This window comes from Chaetura pelagica, unplaced genomic scaffold (genome assembly GCF_000747805.2).
Source record: "Chaetura pelagica isolate M959 unplaced genomic scaffold, ChaPel_1.0 scaffold67, whole genome shotgun sequence".
NCBI lineage: Eukaryota > Metazoa > Chordata > Aves > Apodiformes > Apodidae > Chaetura > Chaetura pelagica.
Window position 1 is genome coordinate 5724171 of NW_009954107.1, and position 16525 is coordinate 5740695.

Sequence of the window (16525 nt, forward strand, 5' to 3'; positions counted from 1 at the left end):
TCTGCTTTTTGTGGGAGCATAATTACCAAGTGTATGATCACTGCACTCAGTGTTCCATCAGACTAAAAACAATCAGCACCATTCCCAGTTTCCCTTTCTTTTTTTTCCTTTCACCTTAGTACAATGTTCTTGAAGAGTCTGCAATTCCTGCCTGTCCCTGTACTAAAGGATAACCTTTTCACATCTGAACTCCAAAAGCCATAGTAAACACACACTGTTCCAGATGTTGGTATATAATAAAGTGTATGAGCACTGTTTCTAAAGTCAGTAAAAGAAATTACCTTCACCTCAGCTTATGAAAAAAGGAGACAATTTGACAGAAGGACTTTAAGCCTTGCGTATATAAGGCAAAACCCTCTAGATGTAAGATGTTTTGTCACTGTTTCTTAGAAGACAAAGTCAGTCCAGGAATCTTTAACATGAAAAATCTGTTCTTTTATTTTCAAAAAAAACAAAGTAACTTTTTATTTCAAACTAACAGAACAAGATTAAGAGCAAATTATTTTAATATCCAGAAAAATAATAAGATTTATAGTAATCTATTTCTGGCACTAATATATATGCAAGGAGGCAAAAATCACACAAGCCTATTCTGCAGGGGCAGCTTCAGTGTTTTCCTGTTCAGGAGCAGGTTCACCACTGGCGTCTTTTCCTTCTTTGCTTCTCTTGGATTTTTTGTGTTTGTGCCTTCTGTGGCTGTCCCCTTCTTCACTGTCGTGATGGCGTCTGCTGTTACTAAAGAGAGAAAAAAAAATATCTGAAACAATTGCATGGCACTTCAGGCCCCATTTAACTGCTGAGTACCAAAAACCCCACAGCTTTTGCATTTGTATTTGGAAACTGTCACTTGCTCTTGTTCTGAGCTGAATTTTTCATGGAATGTTACTTACATCCACCTATCCTGTACTTTTTGTTGGGAAACTGGAATAATTTTTCACATTTGTAACCCATATTCTACTGTCACTAATGCCATCACTTAAGGGATTAACATTCTTATTGACCCCTTCCCTGGACTTAAAACTTTATTTCTAACTTAAAAAGGATCAAATTGATCAATTTTTATCAAGTGACCATGAGGGCTATTTTACTTATTAAAAATCACTGTTAAGTTCTTACATTAATGCTGATGAATGTCAGCTTCACTGCACCTCTTTCTGATCCACTATTTTTACCAAACTTTTCCCAAAATTCGTAATTGATGTTCACAAGCAAAGACTGTCACATGCATCATTTAATATGAAGTTACCCAGGGTCAACATTGCTTTCTCTCTGTCCACATTTTATATGGCAGACTTGTTCCAAGTAGTACATCTAAGTGTTTACAGTCTTTCCACAAAACTCCAGTTTGTTTGGGGTTCTTTTAGAAGTTTATTTTTTTAAACTGGTCATGTCTTTTGTATCCTATTAAAAAAAAATAATTCAAACCTTCGAGATGACTTGTGTCTAGTCTCTTCTTTCTCCCTGTGTCTCCTGTCTCTGTGTCTGTCTTCTTTCTCCCTACTTGTTCTGTGGCGGTCGTAGCCTCTTTCTGCATAGTCTCTGTATCTGTATCGTTCTTCATCACTGATTGAAGAAGATTATTTTCAGACAGTAACACCAAGCAGTCTATAAATTAAGAAATTCTTACAGACTCTCAAGACTAATGACAGAAGAATCTTAATGTTTCTTCAGGGTTTCTAAATGAGATCCACAACATATGCTAAAAGGACATTACAACTTGTCACCTTACACACTAGGCTTCTGTGGTTAATGCAATGAAAATTGAAGGAAAAAAGAATACAACAGTGTCAAATTAAATGTATACAGGAGTTATCAGGCAGGTAAGCTTAAATGTGTATCTAGGTTTGAACAAAGTACAATTCCACATAAACTGTAGTGGTTTTGGATCACTCAACACTTATCAGCACACTTTTTGCTATTACAGGATTTTCGTAAATTAAGTTAAATTTTGGTACAGTTGCTCTATTTCCTTACATCAGCTTCAAGAAAGGAAAAGCTAGATGCAATGAGACTGACAGTAAAATACACTCAATGTTTTGGGTTGCCTTTAAAATTGATTTCTCTCCAGTGCCAATGTTGTCTCTGCTTCCACTTCCCTCTTGGATTATCATGAGTGCTGCCCTGCCACAATGCTGGTTAAAACCCCAAAATGTTACTACACAAGAATTTAAAGGCTTTACTTAAGAATGTATTTTCATATTTCAACTTGATGAAAACAGCAGTTCTAACAGTTCAGTGAAAAAAAAAACACCTCAAACTGTATCTATAGTTACCCAGCACCACTCACATGCTACATTAGCAGAACTTAGTTGCTTAAATGCTGCATTTTTGCAGGCTTGCAGGAATAGAAAAAAGCAGAAAAAATTCAACTATAGGTTACTTCCAGTATCTGGTATTACTTCCCATAACTAACATTTTGATGATTAATATCTAATTAAAAAGTTAAAATCTGAATGTCTAGCACTGCCTTCTGATAAGCTTGCAGGAAGAAATTAGCTATTTGGAGACTTATGGCTTGGTTTCAAAGCTGAGATCCAAAACCTTTAATGTTAACCCACAGTCTGCATTTGATCTGTTACACAACTATTTTAAAACACACTGGAAAAGGTTAAAATGTTATTAATGCTCCTTTTAAACCTTATTTTGGCAAACTAATAAGGAACCATGACAACTTGTGTGTCTGAAAGTAACAAAGATAAGTACAGTTTACCAAGTCCAGTATGTTGGGAGCTTTCAGGAACAGGAATAAATGCCATGTACCTAATATTACACTGGTGATCTCCCCATTTTTTTATCTAGGCTTACATTAAAGTTCTGAAAGCCTTTCAGGGACAGCCTTGATGTAACTACCATCTCTAACCTGTGGAAGAGGACCCGTGCCCTCCTGGCAAAGAAGTCCAAAACCACTCCCATAAAATCTTTGTTCTCTACACCTTAGATTACTCTTTCAAAACAGACTACAAGCTATTAACTTCACAATTCAGAGATCTCACTTCGGCAGAAATGTCTAACGTCTGATTTATATATATATATATATATATATCTGTATGTTCAAAAACTTTCCCATGTATTCAAATACCCTTCAATAGAAAATCACAGAAGGATTTAGGCTGGAAAAATCACTTGGGCTACCTCAGAAGTCTGGTCAGGTTGCTCATGGCTTTGTTTAGTCAAGTTTTGCATATCTCCAAGGCTGGAGATTCCATGGCCTCTCTCTGCAACCTGTCCTATCACCTGATCATGCTTTTTGTGATTATTCCCCCCATAATATCTAAGTGGAATTTCCCTTGTTGTGACTTTACTATTGCCTCTTGTCCTTTTTCTGCACACTCTGAAAAAGAGCCTATCTGAAAAAGGCTCTGTCCTCTCTATAACTATCCCTTAGGGTAGTTGAAAGTAGCCTTTAAGAGCCCTCTTCATCCTTCTCTTTTCAACCTCCATCCCCCTAGCCTTGCTAACTACCTTGTCAGGCCTCCATTGGACTCTCCAGTCCACCCATGTTCTTTTTTTCCACATCAAAGGTCCCAGAACTGGGCACAGTACTTTGCATGATGTACGATGTGCCATATAAGAAGGGAGTAACAGCATTCTCCATTGGCAGGCTACATTCAATACAGTTCAATGCATTTTGACCTTTACTGCAGATTGAGTGAGAAGTCCCATTCAATTTGTTGCCAACCAGTTCACCAACTCCTTTCCTGTAAAGCTGTTTTTTAGCCAGACAGACCCTCATCTGCTCTGCTACATAAGATTATTGGGTTCCTGGACCTTAGAAATAGAGTTCTGGGGTTTTGCTTTTGCTTTTCAAATTTCTAAAAAAGAACCACAAAATGGTAAGGTATCAATCAAATTCTTAAGTTTACATTCTTAGTGGTAATTAATTGACTTGAAAGTATCAAAAAAAACAAACAAAAAAGTCTTTGCGGGAGAGATCTAAGTCCAAAAAGAATGGCATCTTCTCAAGGAGGCAGAGTGAGATTTATTGTAAAAATGCACAATTTCATCTGAGGATAGCATGGTAAAGGTAGAAAAGAATAAAAAGACATCTGAAGGTTCATTTTCAAACATTTGGTTATACTCATTGAATAAAAATAATTTCAATTTTCTTAAAATTTTGAAAAATACTATAGCAGAAACATAGGCTATTTATCTGGAAAAGAACTGCTAAAAACATTGAAAGCAGTAAATTCTGCGCAGTAAAAAGCTACAGATGACTACTCCAAATCCCAGCACAGTGTCACTTGAACAAAGTTTAAACAAAGGGAATTTAAATAAAAGTAGTGCATCTATGCAGTGTCTAAAATAATTCACATTCTCTTCCTCATAGCTGTTTTCATTTTATTTTCGTAAGTGCAGAGAGCCAGAAAGAAACCTTTTTTAAAAACATTTTGTCTGCATGTTCTGTCTTAAGCCTCTCCCACCTTCTCTGTGACTCCTAAACCAACTTGTACTAGTTAAGGGCCTCCCGTTTTTTTACACAGCCATGTGGCAACAGCTTTGCTACAGATGGTGGATAATTTAGTCACATTAAAAAGTTGAGGCCTGCTCTCCCCCCTCCCTTACAGATAACTCTGGCAGCAGCACAGAGATTTCTCAAGGCCTGGAAGCTATTAAGGTTCATTTCAAGCACCCTTGAATGACCAGGCTTCTTTCTGGCCTTCAATCAATCTGTCTGAGAAACAGATGTTTAGATTGGCCTTCAGTGCTCAGAAACTGATCCTGGAACATTGCACATGCACACGGGAGAGGACACCACCACATCAGCACACATGAAAAATCCTCTATCTTGCACCCATTTTGGGTCTTCAGCTAACAATCATAATGCAATAACTGGCATCTCTCAATCGCAGTAATGTTGCTCTCATTTCCCAAAGTGCAAAACCACTGTTAAAACAATCTGCCTAACAGCTAACATATATGCTGCAAAAATTGAAACTTAATGAAAAACACTGAGAAAAGGCATCAGAACACTGACCCCAAAATACTTAGAAAATAACGAGCAAAGTAAATTTAGACAAAACTGGCAAGCCAATAAACCTCTGCTCTAGTCCTAGCAAGCACAACATTAAATGCTTTGTACTGGTGCACATGAACCACAGAAGAGTTGCAAGTTTCTTTTTTTTTTTTTGTTTTTTTTTGTTTGCTTTTTTAGTTAGGGAGTTGAAAGCCAAATACAGTTATCTGCCATTATTTTTGTTATCTTCCTGAAAATGAAAAAAAAAAATCTCAACCTTGGAATAGCAGTTTAAAAAACAGCACAGATTATTGTCCAGCCAGTGATAATGACAAACTATTTCAGCAGCTAACAACACGATTAATTAAGGTCAAACGTTGCACCACATTGCTCTCAGCACTGAACTGGCAACTAAGACTCATTTACTATTTCTACAGATTTTTCTAGAACTACTGATGTCAAAGAGAGCTGGATGTCTTGCTCATACATCGGTCTTAAATCACACCTTTAACTTGTAAAGCACTACGACCAGTTTAGACACCTACTGTAATTTTTAAGCTTCTGTTTTTACATTTACAAATTTAATTGTAGTTTCCAAGAGAAGAGGGAGAAGGGGAGGAAGCCACACCCTCTAGCTCTTTAGAATATACAACTGAACGCTAAATTTTGATGTTGAAATACACTGTTTATCACAGACAGCAGAGTTACAGCATGCTTAAGACTAACCTGTTGAAGACACTTGAAGTTGGACTGTGATCTCGGTCCCTTTCCCTGTCTCTGGTACGTTCTCGATCCCTGTCTCTGTCTCGGTCCCGGTCGCGATCCCGATCTCGGGATCGCTCTCTCTCACGTTCTCTATCCTTCTCTCTTCGCGCATAGTAATCCCACTGTTTGCTGGTGTCCATAAGACTAGACCATGAAGGAGCAGAACCTGCAAGGTGCGGAAAGGTGACTAAAGAGAAAGACGTGGGTATTAGAAAGAACAAAAGCAGATACCATATGAAAACTGTAATACTATTTATGCATTAAAACACTGACATTTGTCAGCATCCTCCAACTGGATTTTTTAATCTTTCCCTTCCACATAAAGGCTAATTCTGAGCAAACTCTGCATTTCTTCCACGATGTTAATAAAGGCCTCTGGCACTCATTTAAATACTCATTACAAAGACCTACAGAAAAAGGATATACACGACTAAGACTTTCTAAACCCTTTTGGAAAATAAAATAAACACTGTGCAAAGATTTGCTGAAAGAATCTTATTTTATTAGTCAAATGGTTTTGTTTTGGGGGAAAAACAAAACAAAACCAAACAGAAAACAAAACTGCCTTTGAAACTCAGTGGCTCTGAAAGCACGGTTAAGAAAAACAAGGCAAAACAATGCCTCCAACTTAACATTTGTATGCTACTATTTTTATGTTTTGCTCTTTAAAATAATCGTATTTAAAATATAATTTTAGTTACAGAGTTCTCATTCACTAATTTATATTCTATACTGTGCTTTGCCATACTTTTCTGTCTACAGATGTAACGGCAGCTTTAGAAATAAATTCCATAAATTCCTTCTGGGGAAAAGAAACAAAACTCATGCTTTGTAAGATACCATTTCTAACGAATACTCCGCACAACCACTACTACCATTAAGATATAATTGTTTCAGAAAATTAAGCATATTGTCTTAATCTAAAAGACATGCTTAAGAAGTTCAGAAGGAGCACTGTCCCATAACGTTTTTAGGTAACCAGCAAGGGGAAGACATGAGGGACATGCTTCTTTCATTGTTTTCTGTCAACCCTGATGTAATGAATAACTACTACTCTTAGTACCCTGGTTGTTCTGATCTGCCCTCCCTCTCCAGAAGCCCCGTGAAAGCATCCTGTCAATGAAAAATAAGGGCTGCAGTATTTAACTGGAAACAGCACTCTCTAGTGGACTTACAGTACAGAGGACTTCTCACTTTCTGTTTATCTGCTTTGCTAGCCAAAGATAACATAGCCTTCAATAAATCATTTGTTTTGAGCTCCACTTCATTATCTACAATATGAGAACAATATTCACTTGACTCCATGATGTTACAAAAAGACATTAGCAGTATAATTAACACAAATACCCATTGAACAATGTAAAGTGTGTTACTGACGCCGTATTTAATACTGTAGAGTTATGAAACCAGTGGCTTCTCCTGATAGCTATGGCCAGACTGCCTTTCCTACAACGTCTGGGGTATGCCTGCCCCAGAAAGCTTTGGCAGAAGCTTAAGACAGTAGTTTGCCAAGCCTTCAAAGGAGGAATACAAAAGACCTTTTGAGCAGGCAGTGGAACAGGAAAAAACACTTCACTGTTAAAATACAATTGCAATGAAAAGCATTATATTTCTTTAAAAAAGCATTTATATGAGATTTTGCCTCTAACAAAATGCTTGATACTGTTTCACTTCAGGGCTACAGACAAAATGGGGAGTTAACAGAACAAAATATAATAACACAATAGAGTGTTGTTCATTATACTGCCAAAACTTGAAATTCTTGTATGGAAAGCAGCCAGAAATAGCAAAAAAAATCCAGCTGGACTTTAAAGACTGGTAATTTTCTTGACTTGCCACTATGTCAACAATATATGTATGGTCTACAAGGTATTGGCTGCCAAAATATTCTGATCTAAAATGTAAACTCAAGTTTAATTTTAAATGTATACTACACAAGAATTATTAATGGTAGTATAAACTTCTATGTTATTTTGGTTACTCTCTCATATCTGCAGTAATCCTCATTAGAGAGAAGCATGTCAGTTGCACCTCAATAATCTGAGATAAACTAGTTATGTGATACTCTGCATTTTTGCATCTAGATTTTAACCAGTAATTATTCCCAACTCACAAAAAGCTTACTTTCTAATACAAATTGGTATTATGCATTTACTATTTAGAATGAAATAACATGTCACTCCTACTATTTGTTCATGCATTATTCTAATAATTTCTACAAAAAGACACGTTCAAAGCTTAATTGTGATTTTATTTTTAAAACAGGAAGCAAGGGAACTTTGAACAATCTATAGTTTGGGAGACTTAAGTCTAATTTGGAGATGATTTAAAAATTTAAAGCTGCATAGTGTCACCGTACAACCTGGACAGAGTATTCCAGATGTGGCCTCACCAGGGCAGGGTAGAGGGAGAGAATGACCCCTCTTGTCATGTGGACCTACTGTCCACACTCTTCTTTATGCACCCCAGGACTCCACTGGCCTTCTTGGTGACAAGGACAAATTGCTGGCTCATGGATAATTTACTATCTACCAGGACTCGCAGATTCTTCCTCTTGGAACTGCTTTTCAGCAGGTCCACCCCTAACCTATATTGGGGCATGGGGTTCTTCCTCCCCAGTTACAGGACCCTACACTTGCCCTTGTTGAATGCTTATTAGGTTCCTCTCTGCCCAGCTCTCCAGCCTGTAAAAGTATGTATCTGTTTCCAGTGGTAGGCAATTAGCTTTCATAATTAATTACTGAAAGGACTTATTTTAGTCTCTTAGCTAAAATCCTCATATAAGTGTATCAAACAATTTGATATAGCACTAGTGAAAATTTCCTGAACTCACCACTGCCATATGAAAATGCACGAACAGAACGGCCATCATAGCCCGAAGAATGTCCACTGTTGAAATTAAAATACAAAATCCAGTTTTATCATCAAAGCTACCTCCATCAAGAAACATATACTTTTAATATTAATCCCCATAACTCTTACCACCATACAGACTAAACCAAAAAGTGTTTGCTGTGAATGGATTTAAGTCTTCCACTTTGACCATTCCTAATGAAGGAAGCTGTCTATAAACCCAACGATACAAATGTCACATTTTGCTACTGGAAGTGAAAGTAGCATCTTAGGATTCTACGAATTTAACACAAAAACTATGCATATCATCAAAGTTGTTCTTTGTATTTTCAATGAATTTTCTATTTCAAATGTTTCTTGTATCGTAAGTATCTGTGTTTCTGCACAGATACTGAACTAAGCTCCAATTGCTTGAAAGTGCTTCATGCATGAATGAAGCCATTCTCATTCTTTCTGTTAAAAAGCAGGTATGTGAGCACACCTAAGAACAGGTGGACTTCAAATGCATAGTTCTATACATAAACTATTACATTAGCTACACATTTCTCCTATGCTGACTTCTTTCAGTGGTAGCCAAGCCAAGTAGGTAAAAACCAGAAAGGTTAAAAAGGATGATATAAGCAGAGGACATAATTCATACATATATAATACTTTAATGACTTTTAGCACTTTCTACATAAATCAAATTAATTCTCTTTGCAGTATTTACCCTGTTATTTCTGCACTTGAAAGCATGATAACATTAAGAAATAAGTTTTGGGTTAACTTAGTTTAAAACCAAACCAATGATAATGAAAGGCCAACACAACATTTAAACATTTAGAATTATGAGACTTAGCTCCTAAGTTCCACAATAAACTTCATTTTTTTACTTCATAATTCAGAAACTATATAAATAGTCACTACAAGTAAATGTAATCACTGCAGTTTAACAGTCAGAAACAGCAGTCACTCACAGCAATGATCAGCATGAAATAATAAATTTACTTTCATGCACATCAAAAGCATCCAGTTAGTGCTTTTTTTCTGAATTAAATCAGATGAGGATTTTCTCAGAGATTTACCACCATCCTGTGGCATATATGTTAACAGAATTTTCCATTTCAAAGGAACAGATGCGTACACCTTCCTTCAGTGAAATCCAAAGGACTGGCAAGATGCTTACATTGTTTTCTTAAATGAACTTTGCATATGACCTGGTTTTGGCCTCTAGCAAAATACAAACATTTTCAAGGACTGTTCTGGCCAATGTTTTCCTTCTCTGTTTTTTTACACACACACACACAAACACACACATATATATATGTACTCACATACATGTATATTTAAAAGGTATCGAAAAAAATACTGTTAGGCTTATTAAAGCTGAACACTTAAAAAAACACAGTAGAAAGACAAATTTCGATTCTGTGGAACTCTGGCATTTCCTATAGCTTATGAGGGCTTGAATCTTTGGCCAGATTGTTTATTTGCATTTATAGAGAAGGATACAGTAGCTGACAGGTATTGGGTTCACTTAAATAAGCCTTCAGACTACTGAAGAACACTTTAATAAACTTGACTTTATTATTAAGTCTTGGCATTGATACAGTCCATAACTTAACTAAACTACTATGTGTTCAAGTAACCCACTCAAAAGAATATTAAGGGCAAGACAGGTGAGACTAGTAACGTTTCTGTACAAATACTGTAAAAATCTGAAACTATCTTCCCACTCTGAGATAAGATCCATGAAACACTAGGTAGTGTAAGACGCCTTACTAATTTATTTCAGTTGCAGAATCTGATTTATTGCTTTGTAAGATTTCAAAGAAATAATCACCTTTCTATTGTGGGTATAAGGGAAGGTGGAGGACCGCCAGGTGGTGGTGGAAAGCCTGTAATAATAAAGTAGGTGAGAGGGGAAAAAAGAAAAGAAAAAACACAACATAACACATAGAAGAATCTGGCTACATACACAATGGCAAACAAATTCCAGAGAATACTGCAAAGATTGTGTAAATGGGTTTTACTTTGTAAGACTGAGACCTACATTCCAGCTTAACAATGGCAAAATATTAAACATATATTATCAGTGCTTCAAACTAAATACCGTATCATTCTTAAAAATACAATAATTTAGAAGTATGAAGAAAATTCCTGAGCATCTACCAATACTTAATAAATAACAATCACAACTATTTTCTGCATAGCTGAAAAAGAATGGAAGGAAAAGAAGGAAGCACACATCTGAGAAACTGGCTGATTAGGTTCTCTAGTCAACAACATTTTCATTCATTTTCTGTTCAGCCTGCCATCAAAATAACTGAGCCTACATCACCTATACATATAGTTTTGTATTTACATAGCTGGTAAGTTGCACATCAGTTAAGTTTTCATTTCTAAGCCAAATGTGAAAAAAAATTCTAAGCAAGTTTACCTGGTGGTGGTACCGTTATTGGTATACCTAAAAAGACAACAAATAATGTATCAGTTATAGTAATAGCTTATTATTTATAGATCTAAAATCAGATGGAGCTATCACCACATACATGATCAAGAATGATAACTTACTTTCTGTGTCCTCAGATCAAGATCTCACATTAATACCAATCATTAAGATTTTATGCAAGTCTTGTGAAAACTGGCTTTTTATTCATATTCCTATTCTTCAAGATCTTATTTAATTAGAGACAAAAATAATGAAGAATTACTATGAGTATTAAGAATGGAATTAAAACCATAACCCTAAAATGACTGGTATCCAGAGGGAAAGTAATATCCCATTTAATATATTTGCAATATTTTGTATTACATAACTGGATGAAAGGAAACACAGTTGGCCTCTGACCTTTAATAGCTTAGTATAGGAAACAGGAAGTCCACATGGACAAAATATTCTAGCAATAGTAAGCATTACAGACTTTTCAGTCAATCCTATGCTATACCACAATTAATCATTCAGATGCTACTTGGAGGGAAAAACAACATTTACTACTCCATTTTCTTACAAATATATGAGAAAGGAGCATCCTTTAACATAAACACATTCAAATATTGTCTGACTTTTCTGGTTTTCAGACCTACGTTAGCTGTTACAAATACAACCCTAGCCCAAAGCTGAGAAATGGCTCCTAACTAAATCAGCTGATCTAACAAAACATACTGCCTCAACATATAAACCTACCTTACTTGATTATGAAAGGAATGACTACAAGGCAAAAATAATTTGTAAACTTCAAAGGACATTATCTTCTGATACTTTGCAAGTAACTACCTTTACCTCATAATTGACAGACCGAGAGAGTTGTGCCTGTTCAGCCTGGAGAAGAGAAGGCTCCAAGAAAACCTTATAGCAGCCTTCCAGTACCTGAAGGGGCCCTACAGGGAAGATGGACAGGGGCTTTTCTCCAGAAAGGGGTAGTGATAGGACAAAGGGTAACAGTTTAAAACAGAAAGAGGGTAGATTTAGTTTAGACATCAGGAAGAAATTCTTCACCATGAGGGTGGTAAGCTGCTAGAATTGACTGCCTAGGGAAGTTGTGGAAGCTCCCTCCCTGCAGGTGTTTAAGGCCAGGTTGGATGAAGCTTTGTGCAGCCTGGTCAAGTTTGAGGTGTCCCTGCTCATAGTAGGGAGGGTAGAACTTGATGATCTTTAAGATCCCTTCCAACCTTTTATGATTCTATAACTCTATAAACACACACAACACTGTACATAAAAATAATCAACTGGGCCAAAAGAATATCACCAGGAAACAGACTACTTTACCAGGCATAAAGCTCTTTCAGCTATGAGCAGCTCTGCTTCCATTAACAAATAAGTAATTTCAATCTGACAACTTGCTGCAACACTTCGCAGGAGAGAGAATAGAAAACTTTGCCAAGTGCCTTCATCAGTTTTGTCTTAACTGCATAAACATCCAGACAGAACAGCAGCCAGATGCACTTAAATTAAAACCTATGTCATTCAAGCTAGACTTCAACATTCAGAGAATATCCCAGATATACTGGCCACTGTCTGATTAATTTTATGTATATATCATTAATTCAACATTAGAAATAAAAGGCTACTTTTAGGCTGCAACATTTAATGACATGTACATATTATAAAGTGTAGAAATGCCAACTGTTCCCAAATTGCCTTGGCAAAAGGACAGAATGAAGGAATATGCAAGCTGAGGAAGAATAATCAGTATCAATGTTCACTAAGAGCAGCTGATTTCACTGACATGAGTGAATCTTTTTTGCCTAATTGTCCATCTGAACAGATTATTCATGAGCCAACAACACAGAAAATATATATATATAAATATATACAAAATAACTCGACAGCATTGTTAAGAACATAAGTTAGAAAAACATCAGAAGTTCTCTCAACTTGATGAAATTTATTAGGTCTACCTTATGCTTAAAAAAATGTCAATTATTGCACTGAAACCATATATTGTTAGCAGTGAACATGGTTCTCAAGCACTATGCACAGAATTGTGTAATCCTCAAACCAGGACAGCCTGGAAAGCCATCAGCTAATACTCTTTACAAAAAAAGGGAAGAAATTCTGATTAAATAATATATTCCTCAGAATTATATCTTGTGCAGAAATGCAAATAAAAATCTCATCACAAGATTAAAAGCCAAATGAAAAATTTCACTTGAGAGCCATTCAAACAAATATAAGTCAGACTGAATACAACTAATATCTGGAGACCAAATGTCCAAATAATTTTAATTAACTGGTCAATGCAAGGTTGTATACTAGAAATAAAAAAAAAAAAGTGTTTAAGAAAAGCCTGCCTGAGAACATTTAAAAAATCATGATTAATGATTATAACATTTTAAGACAGAAGCTAATTTACTTGATGGTATTGTAATAGGAAAAATATTCTTCTATATTCCAAGTTAGCAAGTATCCCTAGAAAGATCTAAACAAAGCTTTTTCCTCATCTTCTTCATTAACAAATGAATTGCACAAAAGGAGAAAAAAAAAATCATAAACTTCAGTTAATGAAAAATTAAGAATCTCTGAACTCTTCACTCCTCTGCCTTCTTACTGACACAGTGTATGAAAATATACTTAAAAGCATGATCAGCCAATTACTACTTCTGAGAAAGAAAAAAAATCTGAACTATTAAGTCACTACTTGCAATATAAGGACTACATTAAGTGCAAGAAGGTGACTCGGCATAGATCATGTCATGTTGCTGCAACAGCTTGTACTGCCACAAAGATACACCTGGCCTAAACCTAAATATTCAGACTGAGTCAAAAGCAATCCAAATGGCATTAGTGCAGCATTTTACTTCACCTACTCAAAATACAACTCTACTAACTCAAGGCTGGTAAATATTTACAGAAAATCAAGTAACCTTTTTTACTTAAGGAAAGCAACACTGTATGTGCTCCACTTGCAGAGTAAGGACTCAAACACGATAATGCTGACACAGCTTAACAACACACAGTAAATCAACTGAACAGTGTAACAGCCCACAGCCACAGAATCATAGAACTATTCAGGTCGGAAAAGACCCTTGGGATCACTGAGTCCAACCATCACCCCTACTCTACAAAGTTCTCCCCTAAACTGTATCCACCAACACCACATCCAAACGACCCTTAAACACATCCAGGGATGGTGACTCAACCACCTCCCTGGGCAGCCTGTTCCAGTGTCTGGCCACTCTTCCTGTGAAAAAAAACCATGTTCCTAATTCCACTTTAAATCTCCCCTGTTTCAGCTTGAAGCCATTACTTCCTACTAATTTCCCTCTCCCAGGCCCTCTCATCTTTAGCTTGTAGCCAATGACTGTCACTAAGGCTACCATCATCATTTTCAAGTCAAAATAAGAAATATTGTTATCACCCTCATGTGCACAGTTCCAAAACAAAATTCCTACCAAATACAGGATACAGTAAGACATTACAGTTGTAGAGAAACAGAATAAAATGTCAAGACTATGCTGCACATTTAGTTGAAGAGTATACTTTCTGAAATATACTGATTACTTACAAGACAGTATTTTTAAGATCCTTTAAAAACACATCACTTTCCTTTCAACTCTTAAAATTTTCTAAACAATAGTAACATAAGAAAAGGGAAATAATCCCAAAATGTGGTGGGGAAAGGTAATGAACAAAATGTGCCAGGCACACAAACATCATTCCAGGACAGAAAACCACTCATCACACTGAAGAGTTACACCTGTTATGCTAAATGAGCCACTACTCTGGAAAACATGACTGGTTGTTTCTTGCATGGCCACTACCCTGGGTAATTCATTCCAAGCCTGCATGGTTGAGTTACTATGATTGATGAGCATTGATTGATAAGCATTTGAGAGCCAGAGATGTGGAGGTGGCTGTACTGTAGCCTCATCTAAAAGCAAGAACAAGGCTACACTATTTTAAAGCTAGCTGGGTAAGTCTAGTTTAGTTGTTGGCAAGGAGTAGAAAAAAGCACTGCTACTAACTATGTAATAGAACTCAACTTCGTGTAAAAATGTTTTTTGCCACAGGCAAAATCTAACTCAGATTCTCTCCCTTCATCACAAGATAAGAAGTACACACTTAAGATTGTTGGGGCTAAGTAGATGTACAGCTACTTGCTACGACTGAACTAAGTCTAGACAGTCAAACTTCCTGAAGTTATGCAACAGAAGTTCCGTACTTCAGAATTTTTTTAATATCACAAATACATGCAACATTTCAGCTATGCTCTTAAACCAAAACACATAAAACAACTTTTTAAGCCTGTTAAACAGAAGCATCCACGTTCCTCTTTAGGTTTAAATTACTCCAACACAGCAATAAACCAAGCAATCAAAAAACAACACATTTTTTGCTACAGCTAGTGATCTCCTAGCAGCATTTGAGAATTTTCTGCATTTGGCCCTTTGAATCGTTCCAGGAATCGTTCCTCAAAAATATCTGAATCACAAGAGTGAATGAATTCAGAACAAGAGATCTAACTTCAAAGCAAGATCCTTTTTCAAAGGGGCTTTTGGAGGATGTTTTATATTTGGAATACTTAAATTTTCTGGCAACTAGTCCTGGTTTAATATTGGGTAAGAGTAGTTTTTTTCCTCCTTCTCCATTGAACCTAAGAGGGATGGCAGATTCTATTTTAGGAACAGCTTTGAAGATAAAGAGCTGGCAACAGCACAATTAAAACACAGGCCTGAATAAACCAAATCCACAGCTCTTAATCGTTATTTTCAAATCTACTCGAAGCACGGAAGGATGTTGAAGGAGACCTTCTGAACAAGTGTATGTCATAAACCTGTCTGTAAACCACAAGACTAAAGCCAAACTTGTGTGCTAAATCCATAACACGTGAATTTCTTTCACATTTAAAAGCTAAGCAGGTGAGGGTTTTCACAAGAACAGTACACCTATATGGCAGCCCTGCACCTGTGTTTGGGCTGTCTATGGAGGTTACTCTCATGCTTTTAATAATACAGAACTTAGATCACCTTTTCTGTATCACAATTACAATTGAAACAATTGCTTTCTAAAATTTGCAATTCCTTACCTATATTATTTTATCAGAGAGGTTTTAGTGCAGTTTAAAACTGCAGGTAGCATTAGTGTCATGTTCCTCTCCTTTCTGTCCCTGCAGTAAGGGAACTACACAAAACTGCCAGAGGAGTAGCATATTCTCTCTTCAGACACCCTAATTTTTATATTTATGCACAAAACCTTGGAAAAAGGCACAGAATTATTTTATCTTTAAGTCTCTTCTCTTCTGTTTTCTAGGTTGCACAATCTTGTGTATGACAGTCACTGATGAAAGCCAGAGTTTACCAGGCAGCAGGAGGTAACAGCTTGAAAATCATTAGCAGCAACTGAAGGAAGCAACCTCTTCTATGAGGATTTAAACCCTATAAAACTCCACACAAAGTTGCTGCACAGAAATGATAATATTACTTCCTTGCTTACACCTAAGAGCATTAACAGTGAAAATCTTAAGATTCCCT

The 16525-nt window shown here is 36.3% G+C and overlaps 1 protein-coding gene across 1 annotated transcript in view; it reads right to left on the reverse strand.

The window, feature by feature from the left end:
- Positions 1 to 413: 413 nt before the first annotated feature.
- The window catches only part of FIP1L1 (factor interacting with PAPOLA and CPSF1), a gene marked incomplete at its 5' end in the record, with an annotated part of 40588 nt that continues 24476 nt past the window's right edge, over positions 414 to 16525 (reverse strand). The window contains 6 exon segments of the mRNA XM_010002501.1: positions 414 to 735; positions 1426 to 1563; positions 5681 to 5906; positions 8553 to 8608; positions 10395 to 10449; positions 10992 to 11018. Coding sequence (XP_010000803.1) covers positions 588 to 735; positions 1426 to 1563; positions 5681 to 5906; positions 8553 to 8608; positions 10395 to 10449; positions 10992 to 11018 — 650 coding nt within the window.